The sequence below is a fragment of the Arvicanthis niloticus genome, chromosome 6 (assembly GCF_011762505.2).
Source record: "Arvicanthis niloticus isolate mArvNil1 chromosome 6, mArvNil1.pat.X, whole genome shotgun sequence".
In the NCBI taxonomy this organism is placed as follows: domain Eukaryota; kingdom Metazoa; phylum Chordata; class Mammalia; order Rodentia; family Muridae; genus Arvicanthis; species Arvicanthis niloticus.
In genome coordinates this window covers 6,292,164-6,318,948 of record NC_047663.1, presented here as the reverse complement: position 1 = coordinate 6,318,948, position 26,785 = coordinate 6,292,164, and the positions used below count along the sequence as shown (strand labels likewise).

The 26,785-nt window shown below is 51.8% G+C and overlaps 1 protein-coding gene and 1 non-coding gene across 8 annotated transcripts; both read right to left on the bottom strand.

Moving 5' to 3' along the window:
- Positions 1-253: 253 nt before the first annotated feature.
- On the bottom strand, positions 254-24,575 carry Fbf1 (Fas binding factor 1). 7 transcript variants are annotated; one of them, XM_034506794.2, is made up of 30 exons: positions 23,960-24,574; positions 22,216-22,295; positions 21,102-21,129; positions 19,813-19,854; positions 18,321-18,396; positions 17,956-18,004; positions 16,970-17,020; positions 15,708-15,846; positions 14,591-14,668; positions 13,749-13,865; positions 13,356-13,491; positions 13,106-13,239; positions 12,411-12,507; positions 10,962-11,432; positions 9,514-9,615; positions 9,125-9,219; positions 8,910-8,968; positions 7,566-7,721; positions 7,326-7,426; positions 7,007-7,213; positions 6,312-6,419; positions 6,095-6,234; positions 5,901-6,019; positions 4,862-4,984; positions 4,594-4,779; positions 4,007-4,183; positions 3,795-3,932; positions 3,597-3,714; positions 2,411-2,520; positions 254-1,318 (listed from the first exon to the last, which is right to left on the bottom strand). In XM_034506794.2, the coding sequence occupies exons 2-30, from the start codon at positions 22,216-22,218 to the stop codon at positions 1,235-1,237; spliced, it is 3,444 nt and encodes a 1,147-aa protein (XP_034362685.1). In that variant the 5' UTR covers positions 22,219-22,295; positions 23,960-24,574; the 3' UTR covers positions 254-1,234. The 7 variants fall into 7 exon arrangements, with proteins under 7 accessions (XP_034362685.1, XP_076791567.1, XP_076791568.1 ...); XM_076935452.1 differs by having other exon boundaries at positions 22,216-24,574; XM_076935453.1 differs by having other exon boundaries at positions 10,962-11,429; positions 22,216-24,574.
- LOC117712158 (small Cajal body-specific RNA 4) lies at positions 20,395-20,522 on the bottom strand. The gene has a single exon (XR_004607227.1).
- Positions 24,576-26,785: the final 2,210 nt, after the last annotated feature.

Sequence of the window (26,785 nt, the reverse complement as noted above, 5' to 3'; positions counted from 1 at the left end):
CCTTGAACTCAGGACAATATCATTCCCTCAGACACCTGAGCCCAGAGATTACACACGAGAGCCACAACACCTGGCCAAGACAGTCATTTTCTAATAACTAAGGACACATTCCAGGGGGCACTGGCACATTCCAAGACTGCAGACACTAGGAGCATAGCAGATGAGACGCAGAGGCGACTCAGGGGAAGAACATTTACCTCGAGGATGCGCCGTCCCAGGTCTGATCCCCAACAATGCAAAACCAAAACAGAACTTGAAAGAACACAGCAGTTTAATGGGTTGGATAGCAAGGTTGCAGGTCCCTCCAGGAGAGGTTCTGAAGAGCAGGGCAGCTGTCCCTTATCCTCTGGCGTGCCCTCCTCTTCCCGCCTGCTCCTGTGGACGCGCCCTCTCAGGTGGGAAGAGAGGGAGCTGCTGTGTAGCAAGTGCAGATTCCGAGTCCTAGGTCCGCTGGGTCGTCTCCCCTCCGAGGGCCCTCCTGATTCCCTGCTGGAGGGTCTTGGCACAGTGGGTTCTGGAGGAGCAGCAGCTGGCCCCAGGGCTCCTTCCTAGTCTTCAGGGAGTCTCTAGCACTCACAGTTTCCCTTCCTCCTCTACTTCTCCACACACAGCTCTACTACAACTCCCCACCCCACCTCTGGTAGGGACGGGGATGGCGCAGAAGAAACCAGTGTTGCTGCTGAGTTATCAGGTCCCTGGGTGAGCTGCCTGCGCGTGAGATGAAGTGCTGGATGAAGTCCCAGAATCCATCTGACATGGTCCGCCCAGCACAGTGCCACCCTTGTCCCTGGCTAGGCCTCCCACTCACGCAGCTAGAAGGCCCTCTCCCTGTTCCCATTTGAAAGACCTCTCATGGAGAGTAAAGGCTGATCGTGGTGTATGACCCTACTGCCCTGAAATAAGCCCCTGCCTCAAAAGTAGCCCAGGCATAAAGACCCCTAGTGGCTGCCATGGAAGGCGGTGATGAGCTGGGGTCTTATTATGAGACAATTGTGGGCGATGGGTGGTAAGATGGCCTTACTGTCACTGCTCCCTGGGGGAGACACCTGCTGCCTCTTAACTGCAGGTCAGAGCGCCTGGGAAGAACACACAGATATCCTGTCCACAGAGAAGTTGTAATCAGGCTCTGGGCAGTGCAGTGCTTCCTAGGAGCCTTTCTCAAGCCGAAGTGGGCGGTTCAGCAGCAGATGAGAGTTCCAGGGCCCGATGTTCGATGAGGAGGCCGTGGGCATGTTCAGGCAGAATGGTACGCCATATTGTAGGGCGCTTTCTTCAGCGTCTCCAGGAAGAACTGTTCGTTTTCCAAGAAATCGTGGTCCTGTGAGGCAGATTCAGATGGGCGCTTGCACTTATGTGCACTGACGGGACTCCTGATACTGGAGGAGACAGCCTGCACTTGGGAACCCCCTCTACGCACGCACTGGGTATGTGGGAGCTGAGGCACGGAGTGAGACAGGCCGTGGTCTCAGTCTTGGTAAGGACTTGAGAGCCTTGGAATTTATCAGCAATGACCTCATTTCTCTGGGCCCCAGTGTCTTTGTGTGCGAACTGGGGATAAGAACATCTCATATGTGTGTGTGCTGATTCACACCTGCAGATAACCTGTGACACCAGTGAGGAGCCCAGGGCATGTCCCACATGCTGGGCTCAACACTGAAGATGTCATGCGTCATAAACGTCCTGAACTAGACCCTTAGCGGTTTCTCTTCCCTTTCAGACCCTGATTCCCTAAGCTCAGGGGCAGCTGATCGGCACAGCCACCCTCTCACAGGGCTGTGAGAAGGACGTTTATGACGCATGACATCTTCAGTGTTGAGCCCAGCATGTGGGACATGCCCTGGGCTCCTCATTGGTGTCACAGATTATCTGCAGTTCAAGGGGGCATTGTGACCCTTGTGCCCACAACAGGCTGTACCAGCCATGTATGCAGTGTGCCTCCTCTGCCTTTCTTTCTTTCTTTTCTTTCTTTTTTTTTTGTCCTGGCAGGTTTCACTGTGTGGCCCTGGCTGACCAGGAACTTGCTATGTAGACCACTCAGATATCCATTTGTCTCTGCCTCCAAATGCTGGGATTAAAGTTGTCTGCCATTTTTTTTGTTTGTTTGTTTCTGTCCCACTCTGTAGACCAGGCTGGCCTTGAACTCACAGAGATCCCCCTGCCTCTGCCTCCTAAGCACTGGGACTAAAGGCAGGTGGCACCATGTCCAGCTTCAAAGTCAATTTTCAACAGGGGTCACACTGGGGACTGCGTCAGGGCCCTGTACACGCTAGACAAGAACTCTACCGCTCACCATCCCCAGGCCTCACCGGCTACCTTATTCTTCCCCTCATGAACAGCATGTGTGCTCCTTGCCGCCGTGGGAGTCTGCTTGTTGTGAATGTGAACGGGACCCGGCCCGGTGGACACTCACCTCTTCTGCTGTGTGCTTTAGCAGCAGCAGTTTGGCAAGAAGCTGTGTGGGCACCTGGGCAGCAGCTGCCTGGCCACACTGAGGAGTGGTGGAAACAGGGGCCTGGACAGCTAAGGAGAAAGGTAGGAGCCAACGTCAGGGGAACCGAGGGGCCTGGCTTTTCTCTGGAGGACCTGCACCTACACTGCCCACAGGAAGAACCAGGCCCAATGCCCAGGGGACTCTTCCAGAGAAGCCAGGTTCCATTCACAGCATGTACATGGGAGAATACAACCACCGTAACTGCAGGGCCAGGTCTCTAATGTCTTTCTCTGGCCTCTGTGGGCACAGAACCCACACACAACATTTTTTTTTCAAAAGGACAAGACAGACTGCTCGAGCAGGACACCCAGGAATCTCCTGTGGGCTCTGCATATGCACATGTGCACACACCCACACAAAAGAAAAAGGAAGCCGGGCGGTGGTGGCCACGCCTTTAATCCCAGCACTTGGGAGGCAGAGGCAGGCGGATTTCTGAGTTCGAGGCCAGCCTGGTCTACAGAGTGAGTTCCAGGACAGCCAGGGCTACACAGAGAAACCCTGTCTCAAAAAACCAAAAAAAAAAAAAAAAAAAAAAAAAGAAAGAAAGAAAACGGAAGAGAGAAGACTTGATTGGGGCCTGTGGTGGCAGAGCACACCTGTAGTCCCAGCACAGAGTAGCAGAGGCAGCAGGATGACTCTGAGTTCAAGGCCTGCCTGGTTTTCAAGATAAAACTCCAAAGAAACAGAAACAAACACTGACAACAGAAAAGAATGGTGGCTCATTAGTCCCCACACTCAGCAAGAGGCAGAGGCAGGAGAATCTCTGTGACTTCAAGGGCAACCTGGTCTATACAGAGAGTTCCAGGCCAGCCAAGGCTACATAGTGAGTCTCTGTCTCAAACAAACAAACAAACAAACAAACCCTCCCCTCAGAAAGGAAGGTGGGGCTAGAGAGCTGGCTCAACAGTTGGCACACCTGTAATCTAGCATGCAGGGTGCTGAGGCAGGAGGATCCGAGTGTAAACCTAGCCTGGGCAATAAAGCAAGATCATATTTTCAAACAAAACCCAAAACCAGTAGCTCCAGCAGCCCCTAAATTGAGTAGCTGGGGGAGGTCCTGCTGCTTCCTGCTCCAGGCTGTGTCCTGTCCTCTGGCGTCACTTACCATCCAGGCTGGAGGCTGCTGGGCCCTGGAGTCTGGAGGGCAGCCCTGGAAGGCTAGAAGGCACCTCCTGCCGCACACGGTCCAGCTGCAGTCTCTGCTGAGCCAGGCTCAGATGTTCCTGTGCCAATGACAAAGAGATGGACTCAGTGGGAGGAAAGGAAGGTGGGTATGAGGGACGGAGAGGGATTGGAACCTTGCCTGGTGCACACGCTGCTCCTGCTGCCGCAGCCACTCCTGCTGCCGCTGGACTACCTGCAGCCGGCCCTGCTGCTCAGTCTGCATCTGCTGGGCCTCCAGCAAGGCCTGCTCACCCTCCTCATACTTCTTGGAGGCTACCTGCATGGAGGCCACTGGGTCAGGGCTGGCTCGAATCAAAGGGTGGCTTGTACCACAACCCTGACAAGGCACACCTTACTCATGTGTTCCACCTCCTGTGCACGGGCCTGGAGGCGCAGGCTGGCTTTGTGTAACCTGTCCTTCTCCAGTCGGAGCTCTTGGCGCTCTCTCTCCAAAGCTTCCCTCTCAGCAACCAGCTTCTCCTCCTTGGCCCGGAGCTCACAGGCCCTAACTGTCAGCTCTGCCTGCTCCTGCAGAATCCAGTCATTGCAGCAGTCACTGATCCAGAGCCACACCAGGTCTATGCAGCCCTTGGGGGTCTCCGCCCCCTCCCCTGCCTCTGGAAGTGGACAGTAGAGCAAGGGGTTTCTGACATAGACCAGAGAGGCCTGGGACCAAGCCTGAATGGCTCCTGCACAAGCCACACAAATTGTCACGTCCAGCTTCTCTGAATATAGAACCAGCTAGCAAATAAGAGAAATATGTATAAAGTACCTCAGAAGAGGCACGTAACCTGACCTGCTGAGCACTGCCCCAATTTCTGTACTCTTCTATGTCTTTAGCTGTGCTCTTAGTTCCCAGGTCTGGACCTTTTGTATCCAGGTAGGAGGGAGTCCAGGGCGCCCTGGCCATGCTTGGTCCTGAAGGCTCTGGGTCCTACCTTGGTCAGGCTGATGATGGTGCCCTCTCGCTGGGAGTCTGCATGCATCGCCCTCTCAGCCTCACGCTCTGCCCGCTCCTTACTCAGCCTCTGCTGTGTGAAGTAGTCCGCCCACTCTGCTGCCAGGCGCCGCCGTTCCTCTGCGCACTTACTCATGACTGACTTCTGCTCCTCTAGCAAGGCGCTCTGTGTGGGGCGGGGCAGTGAGGGCCGTGGGAGTGTCCTCGGGCAGGACCGAGGTGGGTCCTGGTTGTGGTTCTGGACTCACCTTGGCTCTCTCCAGCTCTTCCCTCTCCATGGCAATCTGCTGGAACATGATCTTCCTCTGCTCCTCCAGAGTGCGTTGGGCTGATTCTGCCTTGGACTTCTCGGCAGCCACCCGCCAACGTTCCTGCAAGGCCCAGGGCAGGGCTGAGGGCTGACTCCCCATTCTGTTTCAGAGGAGCTGGGCAAATCTGGCTTCTCTCATGCTGTCATAAACTCCTCATTTCCAAAAACATGTGAAGTGACAGACATTTGGGGAATACTGTCCAGGTCCAGCTCCTGCAATTCTGAATTGGGAGGCTCCAGTACTCTAGTACTTAGGTCAAACTGCACCTCAGAGAAGGTTCAGGAGTGCCCTGCCCTGAACCACCAGATCTGGCCCATCACCTAGCAGCCTCAAGCACTAGGAACCCAGTTTCCATAAGCATGAGGGCAGAAGTTCAGAAAGTTTAGTCTTCCTTAAACACTAGGCCTTAGTGCTGGAGTCATGGCTCAGCAATTAAAAGCACTGACTCTTCAGGGGGCTGGGGTTCAGTTCCCAGTACCCCAGAGTGACTCACAACTGTCTGTAACTCCAGCTGCAGGGATATGATGCCCTTTTCTGGCCTCTGAAGGGAAAGCAACCCATACATATAAAAACAAAACAAAGAAAGACTAACGCTTAATTCGTCTATGAGTGACATGTAGGGAGTTCAAACATCCTTGCACATGAGGGGCTAAATGACATTTAGTAAGCAAGTGTGTCCATCCCAGAGCCACAGCTCAGGTGACAGGTCTGAGGAAGGGGAAAGTACTGCGATGGTGGGTCTGTAGGCTGGCCCTGAAGCTGGTAGCTGCCGTCTGGTATTTGGTGGCCCAACCCAGGGTTGAAAACAGAAGCAGGAAGAGACAGCAAGAGTAGGCCTTGGCCACTGCGTGTTTGAGTGGATGTCAGAACAGCTGACCATGGGTTTGGCCTATTAGCTACGATCAAATGCAGAGTGGCTGAGCTCGTCCCAGGTGGCCCTGAAATACAGACATCCTGTCCATCAGGACAGACTCACCTGTTCCAGGAGCCGGCTTTGCTCACTCAGGCGCACTTCCATCTTCCCAATGACCTCCTGTAGCCTGCTACGCTCTTCCTCCACGTCTCGTTGTTGCCAGCCCAGCCGCTCCTGCAGAGCTGGAGGAAATACACAGGGCAGTCACTGCCTGCCCTCTTTCCCAACACGAGCCCCTGTTACAGAGAGGGGGCTACCTCGCAACTGCTCATCTTGCTGCCGGATGCCCAGCTCTCGTTCCTGTGAGGTGGTGATGTGCGAGGCCTCCACACGGGAGGACAGCGTGTTCAAGCTGCTAGAGAACTTCTCCATCTGCTCGATGATACCGTTCAGGGACCTGGAGGATCGTCAGGGCATCTCATCCTGGGGACAGCCAGGACACCCTTGGGTAGCAGCACCAGGCAGCGCACGTACCGAGTATGGGAGGTAGCACTGGTGACAGCATCGATCTCTTGGTCCTTCAGCATCTTCAGCCGCTGCAGCTGGTGCTCATGGTCCTTGCGCATCTCCAGGATGGATGCCCTGAGGAGACGGCAGAGGCAAGGAAGGCCAAGGGTCACTGTGAGGGGTCACCCAACAGATGACACCAGAGAGGAAGAAAGGAACACCTCTGAGCACTGTCTCCTCTTCCTCCTTCAGGCACAGCCTCATTGCCTCAGTTTCCCTGGCTCTTCTCTCTCATCTGTTGCTGTTTCCTGCCACAGGCACCCTACTGCTCAGCAAAAGCCTTCCCCAGAGCAGGAGGAAGCTGTGTGCCTAACCCTGTGTGCTGGTCCGTGGGCTGCTCTGTCTTCCGGAGCCCTTAGGTATCTTAGTTTCCTTCTCAGTCAGAAAGGCTCAATGCTTGACTTCCCAGACTCTCCCATCCCAGAGAGTGGGTAGACCCCTACCCTTAAGGGGCAATGGACTGGTGTGCTTGGCCTTGAGCCTTTACCTCAGTGGGCTGAAGGGAGAGGTGAGTGTGCCCAGGCTGCAGAGCCACACTGCGGTCTCATGTGCACTGCTGTCTGCCAGCCCATCCTGTCACAAGCGGACTCCCCAGGCTGTCTTGCCCTCTGGCCAGACCTTGCAAAACCACTCCCCTCCACTCCCCTGTCTCTTGCCCTTACTGCTGAAGCTCTCGAAGCCGTGCAACCTCCTGGTCCTTCTCCTGTTCAGCCACAGCCATCTGCCGCTGGTGCTGGGCTATGAGCTCAGCTCTGGCCTGCTCAGCTTCCCGGCAGTAGGATGTGTGTTGAGCTGATAGCACCTCCTTCTCTCTGCGGAGCTGCTCCTCCCGCTGCTGGTAGGATGTTTCTAGCACCTTGACATGGCTTCTGTCAACAGAACACCCACCTAGAGGGCCACACTGAGCACAATGGCATGCTCCTGGGTCCAGGGAGATCTGAACCTGCTCAGGCAGGCCCCGAGGCTGGAGCCACTGGGTACCTGTGTGCATCTTCAATGAGCTCCAGGTCTGCCTGGTGCCGCTGCTGCAAACTCTCCAGCAGCATCCTGTGCTGGCTCCGCTCCAGCTCCAACTTCCGCACCTAGGCATGCATCCATCAGTAAGACTAGGTTCTTCAGCCACTAGACCCCATGCTTGTGCATGCAGTCCCTCCTCCCTCCTGGTGATACTTCCAACCACTTCCCATGAGGAAGTGGTCCCTGCTGCTCTGTAGCTCTCACCTGGGCCTCCAGCTCTGACACCTTGGTCTGGCTCTGCAGCAGCTCAACCTGCAGTTGGGCAGTGCTGCTCTGAAGCTGCCCTTGGGCAGCCAGGAGCTGCTTCTGGTATCCCGAGCCTGGCAGCAGACTGTGCATCATGGACTCTGGGAGGAGGGTCTGTGGGAGGGGATGAGAGCATGAGAGCTGTTCTAAGGTAGAGCTGACAGGATTCCTGCTGACCTTCCCCACCTTCAAGTTCTCTGCTTTTGGCTCCTGCAGGATAGGACCTGAGCGAGTCCTCTGCCTTGCAGGGAAGTAGTCAGAGCTCCCTTGAGCTCCAGTCAGGAAACTGAGCACCTTCCCTCCCCACGGAAGTCCTCCTCAGTGAGGAGATGTCTGTACCTCAGTTATGACAAAGCATCTGACCCTGGCCCATTAGGTTGGGCCTAAAGGCCTATGCTGACAGTTGGTTCCAGTAAGCTGCCCTTCACCCACTGCTTCTCAGGGACACGTTCCTAGCTCTCATATCTGCAAGGCCTGGTGTCAGATGTGACTGTCCTGGCTGAAGCAGTGGGAAGATGCAGTGACAGGGAAGCCAGGGCATCTATACCTTTTTTCCCCTCCCTCCCTTGCTTCCTCCCTCCTTCTTTCTCTCTCTCTGTAGTGAGGGCCCAGGCTGGCATCAAGCTTGATTCTCCTACCTCAGTCGTTTGGACTAGGATTACAGGGGTGTGAACCGGGCATGGTAGTTCATGAATGAGAATGGCCCCCAAAGGCTCATTTATTTATATACTCGGTCCCTGCGTAGTGGAACTGTTTGGGAAGGATTGGGAGGTGTGACCTCATAGGAGTCGATATGGCCTTGCTGGAGGACAAATGGCACTTGAGGTGGGCTTTGAAATTTCAAAAGCCCATTCCAGGCCCAGTCTCTCTCCCTCTCCCTTCCCCACCCCTTGCCTGAGGAATCAGGATGCAACAGTAACTAAGACAGCCTTTTTTTTCCAAGCTGGGGACTGAACCCTGGGTCTTGCACATGCCAGGCAAGGTTTCCTCTAGGGAGCAACCCCCTCTGCGCCCCCCCCAATTCTTGAAGCCAGGCTAGGCTGGAACTCACTATGTAGCCTTAGGCTGACCTCAAACATATGGCATTCCGTCTCCAGTTCCCTACGAGTGCTGGCAGAGTCACACCAACTCACTCGGGAGCATGAGCCTAAATGCTCAGGTAAGCACTGATGGGGGACGACATCCTACTGGACAGAGCCGTGTACTGTGGCAGAGGGTCAAGTCCAGGTCCTAGTCGCCTCTGAGCAGGGGAGAATTGTTCTCTGGGCCCACAACCTGTACCTGTTTGTCCTCCTTGCTTACCTGGATAGGCACAGAGAGCCCCGAGGGTTCCTGGGAATGTGGAGTGTAAACTGGAGGCTCTGAAAGTCACGACAGAGAAGGAGGAGGCTCAGAGGCCTGCAGAGCTCACTCGGCACCAGGGAGGGGCTAGGGAGAGCCATCTTCTAGAGAACCCAAGGGAGCTTAAGGTACCCTCATCACCCAGGGCTAAACCCCGGGCAAAGAAGGAAACAAACCTCTGCTAGAGAAGTCCCCGGAGGCGGAGGCCACTCCTCTCTTGGGGTCATCTGTAGGGAGAACAGTAGTGGCTTGGCTCCAACTCATGGAGGCCCTGGGGATGGAGAGATGAGGGAGGGGGTGTTGAATAGCTTCTGTGTGAGACAGAGGCAGGGAAGGGGAGGCAGGAACACACTGGGAAACCCAGTGTCCCACTGCTGGTTGGGTAAAGGACGTGATGTGTGCCCTTAGACAGTGCTGTCATAGGTGACCAGGCAGAGATGCTGGCTATGTCCCAGCCAATAAGCCACCTTGGGTCCCAGCACAGCAATGCACTGTCTGTTTCCCTGGAGGGAGGCCTGGCTGGCCCCACCACCTCTCACCCACTCAGCCCTGTCTTTGGACATACCCTGTGACACCAGGCCTGACAGCTGCAATTCCTTGTGTGGTTGGTCTCAAGGCTTCTCCAGCAGTGGCCTGTTCAAGGACCTGAGTGCCAGCAACAGGCAGGCTGAGGAAAGTCCATGGGAAAGGTGAAGGCTCGTGTGAGCTACAGGAACACAGTCCCAGAGAAGCTCCTAGCGTAAAACTTAAGGCAATCCTCTTCCTGTGGCTCTGCCCCCACCACTTCCTCAGAATTCTTCCCAGGATGGGCCCTGGAGTTTAGGGGTTGCCTTTCTCTTCTGTGGCCTGCTGTCCACCTTAGCACCCATCATGGTTCAGTAACACACACACTGGAGTTAGGGTCAAGCTGATTTATCTTTGCTCAGCCTTAGACTCCAGTGCTGCTCCCAGCATCTCTGTACCCGCGGGTCACTCTTCTCTCTCCTCTCTGTCCTGGCTCCCAGCCTCTCTGTACCCGCGGGTCACTCTCTGGGTCACTCTCCTCTCTGTCCTGGCTCCCAGCCTCTCCGTACCCACGGGTCACTCTCCTCTCTCCTCTGTCCTGGCTCCCAGCCTCTCTGTACCCGCGGGTCACTCTCCTCTCTCCTCTCTGTCCTGGCTCCCAGCCTCTCTGTACCCGCGGGTCACTCTCCGGGTCACTCTCCTCTCTGTCCTGGCTCCCAGCCTCTCCGTACCCACAGGTCACTCTCCGGGTCACTCTCCTCTCTGTCCTGGCTCCCAGCCTCTCCGTACCCACGGGTCACTCTCCGGGTCACTCTCCTCTCTCCTCTCTGTCTTGGCTCTCGGGGCCACAGCTTCCCCTCAATCTGAGGGCAAAATCAAAGCCACTCTCCCAAAACTAGGACCTGACAAGTCACACATCTCCTCCACTCGTCAGAGCTACAAGGCTGTTTCTGCTACCTCTGGACGTGGTCTTGTCAGCCCCTTTGCCTTCCTTCCTACAAAGGTCACTTACTACCCACCCTCACTGGACTGCCATCTTGTAGTTCCCAGGAGCTGCCCCTCAGTGTTCATGTTTACTCAAACACTTCCTAGAGGACACAGGAAGCTCAACTCACACATGTGTTAGCCGCTTTTAACCCAAGCTAAAGAAAACCAACACTTGGCACAGTGAATCTCTTTTGAGCGCCAGTTTGACAGGTGCTGTGGACAGAGCCTCTGCTCACAGGAAGGGACAGTGGACCTGCCACCTCAAAGCATCCTTTGTTTTTTCTTGCCTAATCCAGTCAGCACCTGTGCCCATGGCAGTCAGGTGAAGTGTTCCCAGCCCCTGACTGTCTGCATCTGGGCAGCTCTTTCTCTTATGCCCGTAAGGAAGAGGAGGAGAGCTGACTTGTCATCATTGCTCATAACAGTATCTCTAAGAGACAATGGAGCAGGTAAGGTGAGTGAGGCTAGCCCCTCAGACCCTGCCAAATCCTTCTTACCAACCAAAGTAGCCCAAACTCATACCTGCTAGAAGGGGTCTGAGCCAGTGACCCCAATGAAGTCAGATCCTTCGTGGGCCCAGCACGCTCCTCTCTGGCTAGACTTTGGGATTTCTTCTGAGATATGACATGGCTCAACCAGTCATCTTCTTTCTCCTCAGATGCTTTCAGTGAGGAGGCCTGGCTGGCTTTGACAGAGGGCTTGGCACCCTTGGCTGGTGGCTTTGCTGCTGAGGGAAGTCCAGTTGGGGCAGACTGTGGCTCTGGGGTTGGGGGCTGGTTTGTAGGAGGAAGGAAAGAGGGTGTCATGGCTGAGTCTTCCTGTTGGGCCTTTTGAACAGGAGAGGGAGACAGGAGGTCCAGGTCATCATCCTTAAGGCCTAGCCAGTCAGCTCCTCCTTTCCTGGGGTGGATAGGGCTGGAGGCTGGGGGAGAGCTCTGTTTGTAGCTTAGGGTTTCTCCCTTAGGGTCTGGGCCACCTTCTCCCAAGAACCTGCTTTAAGACAAAGAGGAGGGAGTTGGACAGGGGAAGAGACCCATCCATTCATTAGCTCGCTATCAGCCCCACTCTCTGCTGTTAAGGGGGTGCATATCTAGCCCGTAGAAAACTGGGCAGGGGAACTCACACCTGCAATTCCAGCACCCAGGAACTGAGGCAGCACTGCTGTAAGTTCAAGGCTAGCCTGCGCTACAAAGACCCCATGTGAAAATATTAGAATAACCACAGTGAAGCTCCCACAGCAGCTGGAGCACAGCCAGTTGGTGGACCGCCTGTCTAGCCTATACTAGGCTCTGGGTTCAGTCCCCAGCAGCACAGCCAGGCAGACATGGTGCTGGACGCCTGTAATCACAGCACTCTGCCCAGGATAGAGGCAGGAGGACAATAAAGTCATGGTCACCTTTGACTATATAGCGAGTTAGAGGCTAGCCTGTCTCAAAACACAAGTCAGTTGTCATGTGAGCAGGGGATCTGAACTCCTCTTCCTCCCTCCTCAGGCAGGTACATACATAGTACACAGACGTACATGAAGGCCATACACATAAAAATAGTGAATAAATTATCTTTAAACAAAGATAAATACTCAGAGAAAAGTTATAAATTCAGCCATTGCTGGTCTGTTTCCATTGCAAATGAGGAGCGTGCAAATGGGGACACGGCCAGTGGCAGGGTTCCTGGGAGTCACTGAGAGGCCCCACAGTGCTGCAGAGTGGTGGCTGAGCTACTCCTGGGCTGAGGTTCCTCTGGGGAACCAAGTGATGTAACAGCTTTTCATGACAATCAGAGCTTCACATACAAGCAGGCCCACCTCGTCCTTTTGCTTCTGCATTTAGGGGTGGGAGTGAGATGCTGGTCTACCCACCTCTGCCTGGACTGTGGGGAGCTCCTGGCCTCCCTCTCCCTTTTGCTCCTGTAGACTCATGGCTGCCAGGTGGGCTACGCTGTCCTTGGGGCAGACTTGCCTGTAGGTCTTACCTGACTGACTGCCTGCGGGACTGGCGGCCCTCAGAGGCCACCGTAGGCTGGTAAGCCCCAAAGGTGAGGATTTCATCACCCCAGCTATCTTCTTTGTCTGTAAATTAAAGGACATGAACACAATGGAGAACAAGGAAAGCCAAACTCTTTACAGGACCTGGCAGATGCTGGGCAGGTGTCTGCAGCCCCAGGGAAGACAAGTAAACAAGTGGTGGCCATAAGTTAATCAGCAGGCACAGAAACCCACAGAGTGCTAGACAGCCTATGGTAGATTAGCTCATGACAGTGTTTAGCAACGTGTGTTCCAAGTGAAGCTCTTGTTATAGGTTGTGGTAAGACTGTGGTTTGAGCTACATCTGGTGGCTCACACTTACAATCCCAGCACTTGGGAGACTGGCACAAAATTATCATGAATTCAAAGCTAGCCTAGAGTAATATTCTGTCTCAGAGAAAGGAAAAAACTGGGAATGGTGACTCATGCCTTGAATCCCAGCACTGGGGAAGGCAGAGGCAAGCAGGTCCTTGTGAGTTCAAGGCCAGCCTGGTCTAAATAGTTCCAGGTTAGCCAGGGAGACCCTATCTTAACAAAACAAAACAACACCAAAACCCAAGGGGTTGGGGGGCCAGACAGAGAGAGAGCAGTCACCTCATAGCCGGTACAGACGCTTTCCCTCCCATCCTCCGGGCAGCCTCACCCTCTGGCTTCTGATACTTCTTGTCTAACTTGAACTCTCTGCGGTCCCCAGTGCCTGGGCGAGTGAGAAGCTTGGCAGCTGTGCCTCGACCCAGCAATTCATCCAGCTTGGATCGAGCAGGGGGGGGCCCTTCCCTGTGGGACAGATGCGCCATGACACAGGGTTCCCACTGCTACCCCAACCTTTGAGCTTTCTCCTGGGCCTTCAGCACCAGCCTGGTCAGGGGCTCCCCCTTCATAAGGACCCTTACTGTTCTCCTGTCTTCTTCCCCTCTGCCTTGGGGCTGTCTTCAAAGCCCAGGGTCATCATGATGTCATCCCCTTCATCAAACAGCTGTTCTTTCTTCCGGATGGGCGTATCCCCAGGGGTTAGAGGAACAGAAGGACCTAGGAAAGAGAACCAAGGCCGGATGCTCGGTGATGAATGGGGTGGGTGGTAGCAATGGTTGACATTTGTCTGGTTTATCCAAGGACCTGACTGACTCTAACCCTGCTCCAGGCTCACACATTCACCTCCTCACTCTGGGAGCCTGATAATTTCCTGATTCTGGACAGAAGACACAGGGGCCTGTGTGCTGAGGTCTGCCTCTGTACTAGGAAGCTGTCAAGATCCCCAGGACCAGGAATAAACCTCTCTATTCTACCTTGGCCTGCTGCTGTGCTTGGGTTCTTGGAAGCAAGTCTACTCTCCATCGCTGGTGGCTTCTTGGCAGTTTCTTCTTCTTCATCAGAGAGAAGTCCTGCCAGTGGGTCTTCAAAGTCTCATGGCCAGAAAGAAAGACAGAGGTCAGACTGCTGTGCTTGGCTTAGGAAAAACAAGCTGGAAGCTGGGCAGCCGTCACTCATGCTTAACAAGCTCTGAGCATCCACAGAGTGGGGTCTGTGGGGGACAGCAGACACAAAAGAGCTTGCATCCACAGAGTGAGGTCTGTGGGGGACAGTAGACACAAAAGGGCTTGAGCAAGGAGGCAGGGGGTTGGGTGAATCCTGGGACTCCTAGAAATATTCTTAAGACATGAACCCATGGGCTGGAGCGATGGCTCAGCGGTTAAGAGCACTGACTGCTCTTCCAGAGGTCCTGAGTTCAATTCCCAGCAACCACATGGTGGCTCACAACCATCTGTAATGGGATCTGATGCCCTCTTCTGGTGTGTCTGAAGACAGTGACAGTATATTTACATACATGAAATAGATAGATCTTTAAAAAAAAAAAAAAAAAAAGACATGAATCTATTCATGAAGAAAAGGGACTTTGCCTTATATTTCAGAAAATCTTCAGTTTGATGCCTGGCTTCAAAGTCTTTGCGAGTAAGTTCCTCAAACACCCTGGTGGATAGAGCACTTAGTCCCTCTGGGAATTCTTGAGGACTAAATTGTGACCAGTTCTCTTGACTTAACACAAACACTTGGCTTTCAGCATCATTACCCAGACTGCTTCAAGCCACGTGTTCCAGAAAGTGGGTTGGGGGAGACAGGACTCTGATACCTTCAAAGGAAAACTTCTTATACTGAAGCCCAAACTTGCTGGAAGATGGTGGTGCCTTCTTAGTGGGAATGGTGTCCCCTATAGGAAGAACAGAGAAGGCAATCATGGGACTGTGATTTCTCTCTCTTTCTTTCTTTCTTTCTTTGTTTCTTTCTTTCCTTTTCTCTCTCTCTCTTTTTTTTTTCTTAAAGCATTATTTATTTTATGTATATGAGTACACTGTAGCTGTCTTCAGACACACCAGAAGAGGGCATCAGATCCCATTACAGATGGTTGTGAGCCACCATGTGGTTGTAATAAAACTGTAACGTCAATATCTAATATATAGGCTGATAGGCAACCCCTGTGAAAGGGTTTTTAGGTTCCCAAGGGGGTCGTGACCCACAGGTTGAGAAACAATGCTGTAGACCATGTCTTAGTGACCAATGGGGAGGGCCTAGCACCTTCTGGGTGGGGTCACCTCTAGTGGTCCTGGGTTCTATAAGAAAACAGGCTGACAAGCTATGTGAACAAGCCAGTAAGCAGCATCCCTCCACAGTCTCTGGATCAGCTCCTGCCTCCAGGTCCCTGCCCTGTGTGAGTTCCCGTTGTGACCTCCTTTGATGGTGAACAGTGATTTGGAAGTGTAAGTCAAATGCACCCTTCCCTCCCCCAGCTGCTTTGGCCTTAGTGTCTCATCACAACAACAGTAACTCTAACTATGACAAGGACTGGAGCAGACCTTTCTCCAGGAAAACACACACACAATTTGACCCTTGACCTCTTCATCCGAGGCTTGGGTGGTGGTGTGAATAAGATGGCTCCCATAGACCCATACATTTGAAAGAATTACAAGGATTAGGAGGTGTGGCCTGGTGGGAGTGTCACTGGGGGTGGGCCAGTGTCCTCTCTCTGCCTGTGGGTCAGGATGTAGCTCTCACATACTAGGCAGCACTATGTGTGCCTCCATGCTCCCAGCCATGATGACAATGGATGAAACTTCTGAGATGGAAAGCAAGCCCCCAGGGAAATGTTTGTTTTTTATAACAGTTGCTATGGTCGTTGTGTTTCTTCACAGCAATAGAACATTGACTAAGACAACACAGAAAACTCACAAGAGCTTCTTCCACACACATACCTTTCTCATTAGCTGTTAATGTGCCCGCAGGCTTGGGATTGCTAGGTACTTCTTTCCCAGAACCCTTTGCAGTTCCTTTGCCGGGGGGTGTGTGAGACTTCATCCGGCCAAACAGATCATCATCCATGCTGTCCAAGTCCTAGGGCAACAGGGAGAGCGGAGCCTGGTGTCTGGGAAGGTGCTGTGTGGTTTGATGTCTAGGATCCCCCAAGGTCCCTAAAAAAAGTCTTGGCTCAGGGCAGTGGTGTTAGGACCTGGGAACCTTGTAAAACTCCCTGGTCATTGGTGGCAGCCCCTGAAAAGAACTGCAGAACCATACCTACACACTTCTCCCCTTCTGCCAGAGTCTAAATCAAATCCTGCTCCCAACTCATCTCCGACACTGAACCTCCCAAACTGAGCTAAAGAAATGTCCTTTGTGCCGGGCAGTGGTGGCGTATGCCTTTAATCCCAGCACTTGGGAGGCAGAGGCAGGCAGATTTCTGAGTTCGAGGCTAGCCTGGTCTACAGACTGAGTTCCAGGACAGCCAGAGAAACCCTGTCTCAAAAAACCAAAAAAAAATCCAAAAAAAAAACCCCAAACCAAACAAAACAAAACCCCCGAAATGTCGTCTGTAATGGAGTGCTTTGCTGTGGCAACACAAAGCTGAATGGGAGGGAGAGGAGGACGCTGGGCTGAGAACTGTGAAAGCAACATGGAGCCAAAGGCAAGCAGAGTGGGCCGTGGGAACTTGGTCATGAGACTACGGAAGAGCCATAAGGTCACCACAAGGCATAACGTGAAGACATGAAAGTCACGCCCAGCACCAAGCTCTGCTGGCCCTGGGGAGACATGGAGACAAGAAGAAAATGGACACAGAGCTTCACAAGGCTGGAACCAAGAGCTCTGCCTTGACCAGGAAACCATGGCAAAGCAGGACAAGAGTGCTGCTGACTGAGGAGTGAGGGCCGGAGCGCTGAGGTGCAGGCCCGCTCCCTGGGCACCAGCGCCTAGATGCCTTCTGAAGAGCCCTCTTGGCAGGGGGTTTGGAGTGACACATGGGAAAGGCAGGGACAGGCGCTAGAGGGGACTTTTTCCTGCTCTACTCTTTCAGTTGCTAGTGGATGTCAGAGACCCAGTAGACATCTCTTGGCTCCCACTAGACCTGCGGCATAGACTTTCCAGGGTCCACAGGGAGAGTTATAAATGAGAAGTTCCAGTGGTGTGGACTGCTGACCGTTCACCCCGCCCCAGCCTTGAAGACACAAAGCTATTTCACTACCTTCATGTTCTGCAAAAAGACTTGCGGGTCTGCATCCGAGACGCTGGAGACCTGAGTCCACAGGCGGTGAAAACACAGGAAATGATGTTAGTCAGGACCCAACAGCACTCGGGGTCCCCAGCCCTAGTCACCCTGCTGTTCAGCTCGTGCAGAGAGCCTGACTGACAGAGCATAAACAGGAAGGTCTCTTATGCCCACCCTCCAGGGATCAGCTTTTTTAAGTTGCCCCGCTTTGGAGACCCAGAAAGTGTTCTCATTGTCTGTTCCTCTCAACTGCAGAAGCCGTTCCCACCACAGGACTTGAGGAAGACTACTTCTTAACCATGCAGCCAGACAGCTTGGACTTTCTCATGGGAAGAGGCGATCCCCAACTCCTGCAGTTGGGAGGGCTCTACCATCTGGCTCATTGTTCTAGTGGGAAGCAAATGGATGCTGTTTGGGTCCATGGACCCAATCCATGGACACTGCTCTACTTTAGGAATCAAGTACAAAGCTGGGGGTGTGGTGTCACATGGCACAAGCTAGCCAGAGCCACACAGCAAGACCCTATCTCAAAAACCCCAAATGAGCCAGACAGCGGCACATGCCTTTAATCTCAGCACTTGGGAAGCAGAGGCAGGTGGACCTCTGAGTTCGAGGCCAGCCTGGTCTACACATCAAGTTCCAGGACAGCCAGGACTACACAGAAAGATTCTGTTTGAAGAACCAAAGCAAACAAACAAGAAGAAAAAACAAGTACAGGCTGTACATGAGCTTGCGCATCTGTAATCCCCATTCTTGTCTGGGGCTGAGGCTACAGTTACAGGCTGACTGAGGCTCGAGTTACGGGCTAAGGCCACACAGTGAAAACTCTATCTCAGAATGAAACAAAATGATCAAACCCCCTGACTTTTCTAAACTCTTCTGTGAGCAGCTCTAGGCCACTCCAGTCTCACTGTCTGTGGGACATTACGAAGGCCAGGGGCTGGGGAATGGACCAGGCTCACCTCAGCATCAGCTCCTGCCAATCCTTCAACAGTGTCTTTTGGGAGGAACCTGCAAAGAGATCGACAATGGTCCCTGTGTCTGGATCACTAGATTTTAAAACATTAAGACTGAGCTGTGGGGGTGTAACTCAGTGCTAGAGCATGTGTTTAGCATGTGTAAGGCTGTGAGTTCAATCCTGGCATCAAGAAAGGAAGGAAGAATAAAAAGAAGGGAGGGAGGGAGGGAGGGAGGGAGGGAGGGAGGGAGGGAGGAATGAAGGAAGGAAGGAAGGCAGGCAGGCCGGCCAGCCAGCTGGGAGTAATGGCATATGCCTGTAATCCCATCACTTGGGAAGTAGAGGCAGAAGCGTGCCAACAGTGCTTACTTTGCCTTTGAGGACGGCCACTGAGGCGAGCTCGCTGTGTCTTTTGCATGTGAAGATGGCTTCTCAAGCAGTGTGGCTGGAGCAAGAGAACAAGAAAAGACAAAGCTGACCACTCACTGAAGCAACAACACAGGGGTGGCGGCTCCCCCACTTAGCTGTCTCCTACACCTCCCACAGGAAGGACACGGCCTGATCCCACCCCTGAGAAAAACATGAGTGAAAGAGGGTACAATTCCAAGTAGGAAGCTAATCCCAGATCCCAGGAATGCATGGACAGGTCAACCCACCCTCCCTGTGCCACATGAAAAGTCAGAGACACAAATGCTTCCCCATAGTCCTACCCATAGACTCAAATACACGAGTTCTCCCTGGGATCAGGAGCCTTGCTACTGCTCGGGAAGCTCTATCCACCCTCAGCCCTGCTCCTCAGTGCAACAACATGGATGGACACAAACAATAAGTGGCTAGCTGCCATGGCAGCTCATACAAGGGAGTCTAAGGCAGGAGGGTTTCCACGAGCTTGAGGCTAGCCTAGGCTACACAGTGAGACCTTGCCTCAGATACCCACAGAGTAGTTGTCTCTGACTTTCACATGTGTGCTATGGCGCGAGAGTGGACCACCTCTCCAAAACCAACCAACCAACCAAACAACCAACCAACCAAACAAACAAACAAAAGGAAGACTCTATGAGGAACCTGGGGCAGGAGGATGTGGCTCGTAAGAAGCACAGGGCCTGAGCTCCACTCCAGCACCACAGAAAAGCCAGAAGAGAGCTCTCAGCTGTGTGCCCCATTCACAAACCAGCAAAGCCTCTGAGCCTTTGTCTCCAAAGATGACCAAGATTGTTGTAAGTGTCACACAGGAAGATACTCAGCAGCAGTGGGAACAGAATCCCAGCCACTCATGGCATGGCCAAGACCAAAAAGATGGAAAAAGCAGACCCAGTGGCACAGCCTGTGCTCACAGCTGCTCTGAAAGCACAATGGGAAGCTCAGTGGCTTCCTGAGTCTGTGAGTTCAAGACCAGCATAGGTATCACAGCAAAAAGTAATGACAAATGAAAATGTCACAAATGAAAAGTAATAAAAGTAGGGTCAGGGAGCCAAACACTGCTTGGTGCTACAATGGCTACCTAGCATGGATCAGGCCCAGTCAATCCCCAGCTCGACAAACAAACAAATAAGAAAACACAAATCAATCAGACAAGCAAAGCGAGGAAGTGAGCACTGGCTGTGGGAACAAAGCGGGAGCGTCTTGCTTGGTTGTGGGCTGTACAATGGAATGGCTGCCGTGGGAAACCATCTGACAGTTTGTGAAAATTAAAACAGGGTCCCCACATGGTCCAGCAAGCACTATGACAATTTGTGAGAGCTGCTTCTCTCCTTCCCCACGCGCGTACTGCGGTGGAACTCAACTGGCCAGGCTTACACCTTCGCTGGCTGGGCCTCTTACCGGTTTCCCGCTCCTGCCCGGGAAAGTAAGGGGTACTTACTGTCATCTCCCAGGAGATCACCAAGGACATCATCAATGGATCCTGAAAACAAATGGGCCATCACAACTTCAGAGAGCAAGAGTGGCACTTATAAACCTGAAAGCCTGAGACTTGTGTCCCAGAGTTCCCTGATCCCAGGCCTCGGCTGACATCAGCTTTCCCTGGTCAACAGATGATTTCTAATGGCAACAATTGATGATACCTTGTTGATACCCTCGGCTAGTTTAAAATAACTTAAGAACGATGGTGGTTTGTCAGTGAAATCTCCTTTTACCCAACCTCACCCAAAACACAAATGCCAGCACTCAAGTCTTCCAGCCTCTAAGGGGGCAGCGTGGGCTCTGCACACACTCGAGCTCTCTCTCATACCCCTTGGCCTTCCATTTGACACCACCTCGAGCTGCACTGGCTGCACCCTTCCAGTTCCTTTCTGACGGAGACACAGTGGGTGAGCACGTTGGAAACGATCCTCCCAGCCAGCTTCACTTGCCTTCACCTCCCTCAACCTCAAACAGCATGTCTCTGGGTTCAGAGCTCAATGAGAAATGTTTTTTCTAAAACTTCATTTATTCACTTGATTTGAAATGTCGGGCAGTACAATCAGCCCTGTGGCTCTCTTTGGTGAGGGCTGCTCTTTCCACCCCTTCCTCTAGGAGGAGTGTATCAGCAAAGTCTGGCTTTATCAGACTCAGCCTTCTTGATCCTCCAGCTTTTTGTTCTTTTGTTTTATGACACAGGGTCTCCCTCTACACAGCCCTGGCTGTCCTGGAACTGTGTAGAGCAGACTTACTGACTCAGAGAGACCAGCCTGCCTCCTCCACCTGAGGGCTGGGATTCCAGTGGTGTACTAACACAGCCAGCTTTTCTTACTTTTTTTAAATTGGAGCAGCAATGTGTGTCATGACCTCCCATGGAGGTCAGAAGACAGTCTGCAGGAGTTGGTTGTCTCCTTCCAGGCTTAGGTCCTAGGGGCTCAGGTTGTCAGGCATCAGACACCTTCACCTGCTGAGCCTGCTCACCAACTTGTTTTGTTTTGTTTTGTTTGGGAGGGTAGGGTGGGGAAGGCTCTCAGCCAGGCAGAGAGGACTGCCAGCACTCCGGCAGAGGCAGGCAGATCTCTCTGAGGTTGAGGCTGGTGAATTCTAGGACAAAAGAAGAAAAAGAAGAAGGAAGAAAGAGAAAAAAGAAAAGGAGAAAACAAGGAAGAAGGAGAAGGAAGAAGAGGAGGAAGAGGGGAAGGAGGAGGAGGAATACTTAGATTAAGGGTGATAATCTACATTCCCACTTACCTTTCAATCCTTTCTTGGTTCTTAGTGCCTACAATGGGGGAGCGGGGAGAATAACATAAAAAAATCCAACCGTGAGCATGTGTTAGAATTGGGCAGGAAATATGCTTTGCCTTTCTCTAGGCCCCCAGAGGAAGGAGCACTTACAGACAAAGTTCTGTTTTTCTGCAGCTTCTGAGATGAGCTAACTCAGAGCCCAGAAGCAGTCTTTACTAGCCAGCAGAGCCAGATACCACACATAAAAGCCTCCCAGACAGATGCAATAATTAGAACATTTTCTTCTGTGTGTCTGAAGGGTATCTAAAACACTTCCAGTGTCCCCCAACAACTGGATGGGGGCGGGGAGGGGGCTGTCCCCGACTCTGCTGCCTGCCTATGGATCCTGTTCCCCTAACTGAGCTGCCTTGTCTGGCCTCAGTGGGAGAGTACTGGCCTAGTCCTGCAGTGACTTGATATGACAGGATGAGGTGATACCACGGGGGACCTCCGCCTTTTCAGCGTACAAGGAGAAGGAGGGGCTGCATGAGGGAGGATACCAGGAGGGAGGCCTGGGATTAGGATATAAAGTGAATAAATAAATTAATGAAAAAAAATATGTTTCTGACAGGAAATTCAGAGGACTCAGAGGCTCAAGATATAGGCCAGTGTGGCTCTCACCTTCAATTCCAGCACTTAGGGTTCAGAGGCAGGAGGATCTCTACGGATGCCAGGCCAGCCTGGTCTTCTACACAGCAATTCTAGGACAGACAAAGCAACAGCGAGACCTGGCCTCAACAAAACAACAAAAATTGAGGCTTAAAAGAAACTTTGCTCACTGCTTAAAGGTTTTTGTTTTGTTTTTTTGTTTTTGTCGGAGGAGGGCTGGGAGGGGTCTTCCTGTGTAACTACTGGCCTGGAATTACAAGAAATCCACATGCCTCTGCCTCTTCCTCCACATTCTGGGATTAAAGACCCAGCTCAATGCATAAGTGTCTCCAATGCTGCCCTACCATGGGACCAACTGCTGGTCCTTCCACAAGACCAGGATGCAGCCAGGATGCTGAGGGTCAGGGTGGGGTGGGGTGGGGTGGGGTGGAGCGGGTCTATCTTCACATATCTTATGCTGTACTCTGCCTACCATCCTGGGCTTGGGGCTTTCTGCAGCTCCTCACAGCACTGTCCAGTCATGGGAATTCTTGCCCAGTAAGTTCATCTTCCCTAATAGAGAAAATCAAAGGAACTGCTTAAAAGCTGGAGCTGAGAGACATCTTAGGAGCCAAGAGCACAAACTGGTTTTGCAGAAGACCTGAGGTGGGTTCCCAGCATTGTGTTGGGTAACTCACAAGCCCCCAGAACTCCAGGTCCAGGGGAATCCAGGCCTCTGGCACCCATGGGCATCTATACCCACACGCACACATACATTCATATAACTAAAAATAAAATCAAGACATGGCATAATCCTGAAATACCAGTACTTGGGAAGAGGTTAAAAAAAAAAAATCCAGAAGCTCAAGGCCATCCTTAGTTACATAGCAAATTCAAGGCCAGCCTGGGCTACATAAGTCTCAAAAATAAATAAATACACTAATAAATAAACAGGTAAAAATTAATCATTTCCCAGTGCTTGACTCCAAAGCTATTATGAATCCTTTACTTAAGAGATCAAAACTCTGCAGGGCAGCCAGGACACACACCTTTAATCCTAGCACTCAGGAGGTAGAGGCAAGTGGATCTCTCTGAGTTTGAAGCCAGCTTGGTTTACAGAGCAAGTTCCAGGACAGCCAGGAATAGGTCAGATTTATTCCTATAATCCCAGAATTTCTGAACCGAATGCCATTCAGTGAGTAGCGGTGCTTTTGGCACCATACCTACTACCTGAGTTGGGTACTCCAGGACACATGACTGAGGTAGAGAACTGACTCCTGAAAATTCTCCTTTTACCTCTATGTGCATGTGTGCCCCACTACCCCAAATGAATAAGTGAAGTTAAGAAAAGAATTCCTGAGGTGGGTATGATAATACACACTTAGCATCAACCCTAGAACTTCGGAGGCTGAGGCAGAAAGGGCACACGTTCTAGGCCAACCTGAGGTATGTAATAGAAAAAGTGACCTGGAGATGGTGGCGCTCAGGAGGTAGAGACAGGTAGATCCAGATCTGGGTTTGAGGCCAGTCTGGTCTAGAGTGAGTTCCAGGACAGCCAGGGCTATACCGAGAAATCCTAACAAACAAACAAAACAAAACTCAAAAGAGAGACAAGGTGAGCAGGTGTTGCTCTTCCGGATGAGCTGGACTGGATGCCCAATACCCACATGGGTTTACAATCTCTGTCACTCCCATCGGGGATGGAGGAATGGATCTGATGCATTTTCCGACTGCCCAAACACTTCGTGCATGGTGCACAGTCAGACACACAGACAAAACACCCATATGCATAAAATTAAAATTTTAAAAAGAAGAAAATGTTAGGCATAGTGCTCCATACTTGCAACCCCAGCACTTGGGAGGCTGAAGCAGGATTGCTATGATTTAGGGAACGGCTTTAACCATAAAGTGAGTTCTTGGGCTAGGGTGAGCTTCTGTCTCAAGACACAGATTGAGGGAGGGGGGAGGTAGAAAGAATATATGAGAATTCCTTATTCACTTATTAGCCTCTCCTTGGCTTGGAGAGTATTTTAAAAGTAGTCCATATCCTTTACCCTGGAAGCCACATCCTGGCCCAAATCCCTTGCCAGAAAATTCTCTGTAGGCAGTATCCAGCACAAAACCTGACAGTGAGTTCTGGTTTCTCCTTTCACAAATGATAGACATTTCAAACTGGGAACAGAATTTCCCAGCATTTCCTACCTTCCTCTTGCCTCTTTCACTTCAATCAAACCCACCTTCACATGCCTAGGAAGAAAGGCGGCTGCGGCGCTCATCTGTCTTCTCGGTGTGCCTAGCCTCTTACTAAAATGCAAAGTGTATCTGGGGTTGTGGACACAGGGGAATGCTTGTGTTTCTCCTGTGCAATGGCAACTTTAGCGACCTACAAGTCCAAACGCGTTTTGGGTCCTATCACATCAAGAACTTCTGCTATCTCCTATGCATTCTGTCGCAGCTTCCAAAACAGGGGGACATATTCTAGGAGCGGCTTGTAAGGGCCAGAATAATGTCACATCTTCACATATGCAACCAACTCCATGAAGGCATTTTAAAATTCGCGAGCCCGCTTCTCAGCCACAGCGGTTCTGGGAGTGTCGCGCCAGGCCAGGCATGGTGCCCCTCAATGTTCCATCCCCCGCGCGCCCATCCCATCTGAACCCAGACACAACAGCGCTTCTCCCTAATCCCTAGGGGCCCTGTTAAGAGCTGTCCTTTCAGAAACAAGGCCACGGAAACCCAGCCCAACCAGAGCCCCGGTTTCCGACTCCACTCAGTCCGCTCTGTTCGGCCAGGCCTACCACCTCTACGCCGGCGACAGTCCCACCTCGCCGCCTCCGGCCCAAATAGAAGGTGGCGTGGAGGATTCTAGGAACTGTAGTCCACCGCCCGTTCACTAGCGAGTAGAACCACAGAAAGTGCCGGGAAGGACTACAACTCCTAGCGTGCCCCGCGGCGGGGGCAAGGCGTCAGTTGGATGCTCCGCGAGTCGCTAGGAGCTATCTCAACGTCACTCCGGTGAAACGCAGGGAAAGCATCTCCGGACTCGGTGCAAGCGAGTTCCTCAAGCTTGGAGAGCTAATTGGTGATCATAACCTTCTTCTTGGTCAATCATAAAGTCAAAGCTGCTCTGTTAGAAAAACTAAAACCATCAACAAAGGCACACAGAGGACGCGCCACGCCCAGAATCATAGCGTTTGTAACCTAGGCTGGCCCTGGCTATACATTTTCTAGGTCAAAACTGGTTGTAGCACAAATTTGAGGTCAGCTACATCATAGTGTCTCAGAATTACAGTTAACACACTTTCTTAGGTGCAGTCGAAAGGAGTAAATAGATTTCTAGCCAGAGGTAGGGTGGCGGCTCAGTTAACACAGATGCTGCTACAAATTTTTAAAACTTTTTTGTCTGTGCCGATGTTTAGATCAAATTCACCCTCCATTGTACTTGCTTCCCATAGCTTTTCCCCTCCCAACTTCATGTGTTCTTATAGACAACAATTCAGTGCTTCGAGTATGTGCACAGGTACACTAGCACATGGGCTGTCAGGGGAAGAAGTCTTTGTGTGTGTGTAGGAGGGGCGAGAGGGTTCTTGAATAAAACTGGCACTCGTTCTCCCATCAGCCATCAGTTGCTCCTCAGCTAGTGGTGATACTATGTAAGCCTCTCCTCAATCATGTTGAAAGCTTGGCTGGCTTGAGTCAGCCTGTGAGTTCCTGTGTGCAGCAGCCCTCTCACGTTTGAAAAGTGCGTGTGTGTGTGTGTGTGTGTGTGTGTGTGTGTGTGTGTGTATTAGAGATGTTCCATTTAGGACTGCATTTTGATAGTACCTTACTCTGCACACTGATCAATTGCCTCTGTTAATTGCCATCTATTGCAAAATGAAGCTTTTAATAAAATTAACCCAAATTTAAATGGATAAACCAAACTGCACTAGAATCTAGCAATTTGCAATCACTAAAAAACTGGTTTATAACCAAAAACATGGCTTGTTGTATTTTTTACCATCATGGACTACCGGAGTGTTTAAAACCTCAGTAAGCTGCCTGTCCTGGTGGTGCTTGCCTTTAATCCCAGCACTCAGGAAGCAGAGGTAGGTGGATCTCTGTGAATTCAAGGCCAGCCTGATCTACAAAGTGAGTTCCAGGGCAGCCAGGGCTACACAGAGATACCTGTTGTCTTAGTCAGGGTTTCTATTGTTGTGATGAACAACCATGTCCAAAAAAGTTGAGGAAAAAAGAGGGTTTTTTTGTTTTTTTTTTTTTTGTTGTTTTTTTTGGCTTACACTTCCATATTGTTGTGTTGTGGATGGCAACATTGCTGTTCATTATTGAAAGATGTCAGGACAGGAGCTCAAACACAGCACGAACCTGGAGGCAGGGACTTATGCAGAAGCCATGGAGGGGTGCTGCTTACTGGCTTGCTTCCCATGGCTTGTTCAGCCTGCTTTCTTATAGAACCCAAGACTACCAGCCCAGGGATGGCACCATTCACCATGGGCTAGGTCCTCCCCCATCAATCATTAATTGAGAAAATGCTTTACAGCTGGATCTTATGGAGGCAATTACTCACCTGAGGCTCTTTCCTCTCTGATGACTCTAATGTGTGTCAGGTTGATACACAAAACCAGCCAATACAACTGACTTAGAAGAGGAGGAGGAGAAGGAAGAGGAGGAGGAAGAGGAGGAGGAGGAGGAGGAGGATAATCTTGTACAGTTTGTAGGAGGAAAATGGAACAGATTCAGCAGAAAGCAACTGTACAATGGATGTCAGCAGGAAGCTGATTTTCAGCAGTGTTGCATAAAAGGAAAACAGGGTATCTCAGGTGTACCACAGACCAAGCACAGGACAGTCTTGGGACTGATAACTCAGTCTCTTCAGGAAGGAAAAGTCAAGTTCCCACAAACTGAATCCTTAATCCTTCAAGGCCCTGGCCCCAGCCTCTGACTAGACCTTGCCAAGTCTGCCCCTGGGCGGGGCACAGACCTAGCAATCCTTTTGTCCTTTCATAGGGAAAGCCTTCCCACAGGTTAGATGATTAGTTAAGACAGAGCTCGGATGAGACCTC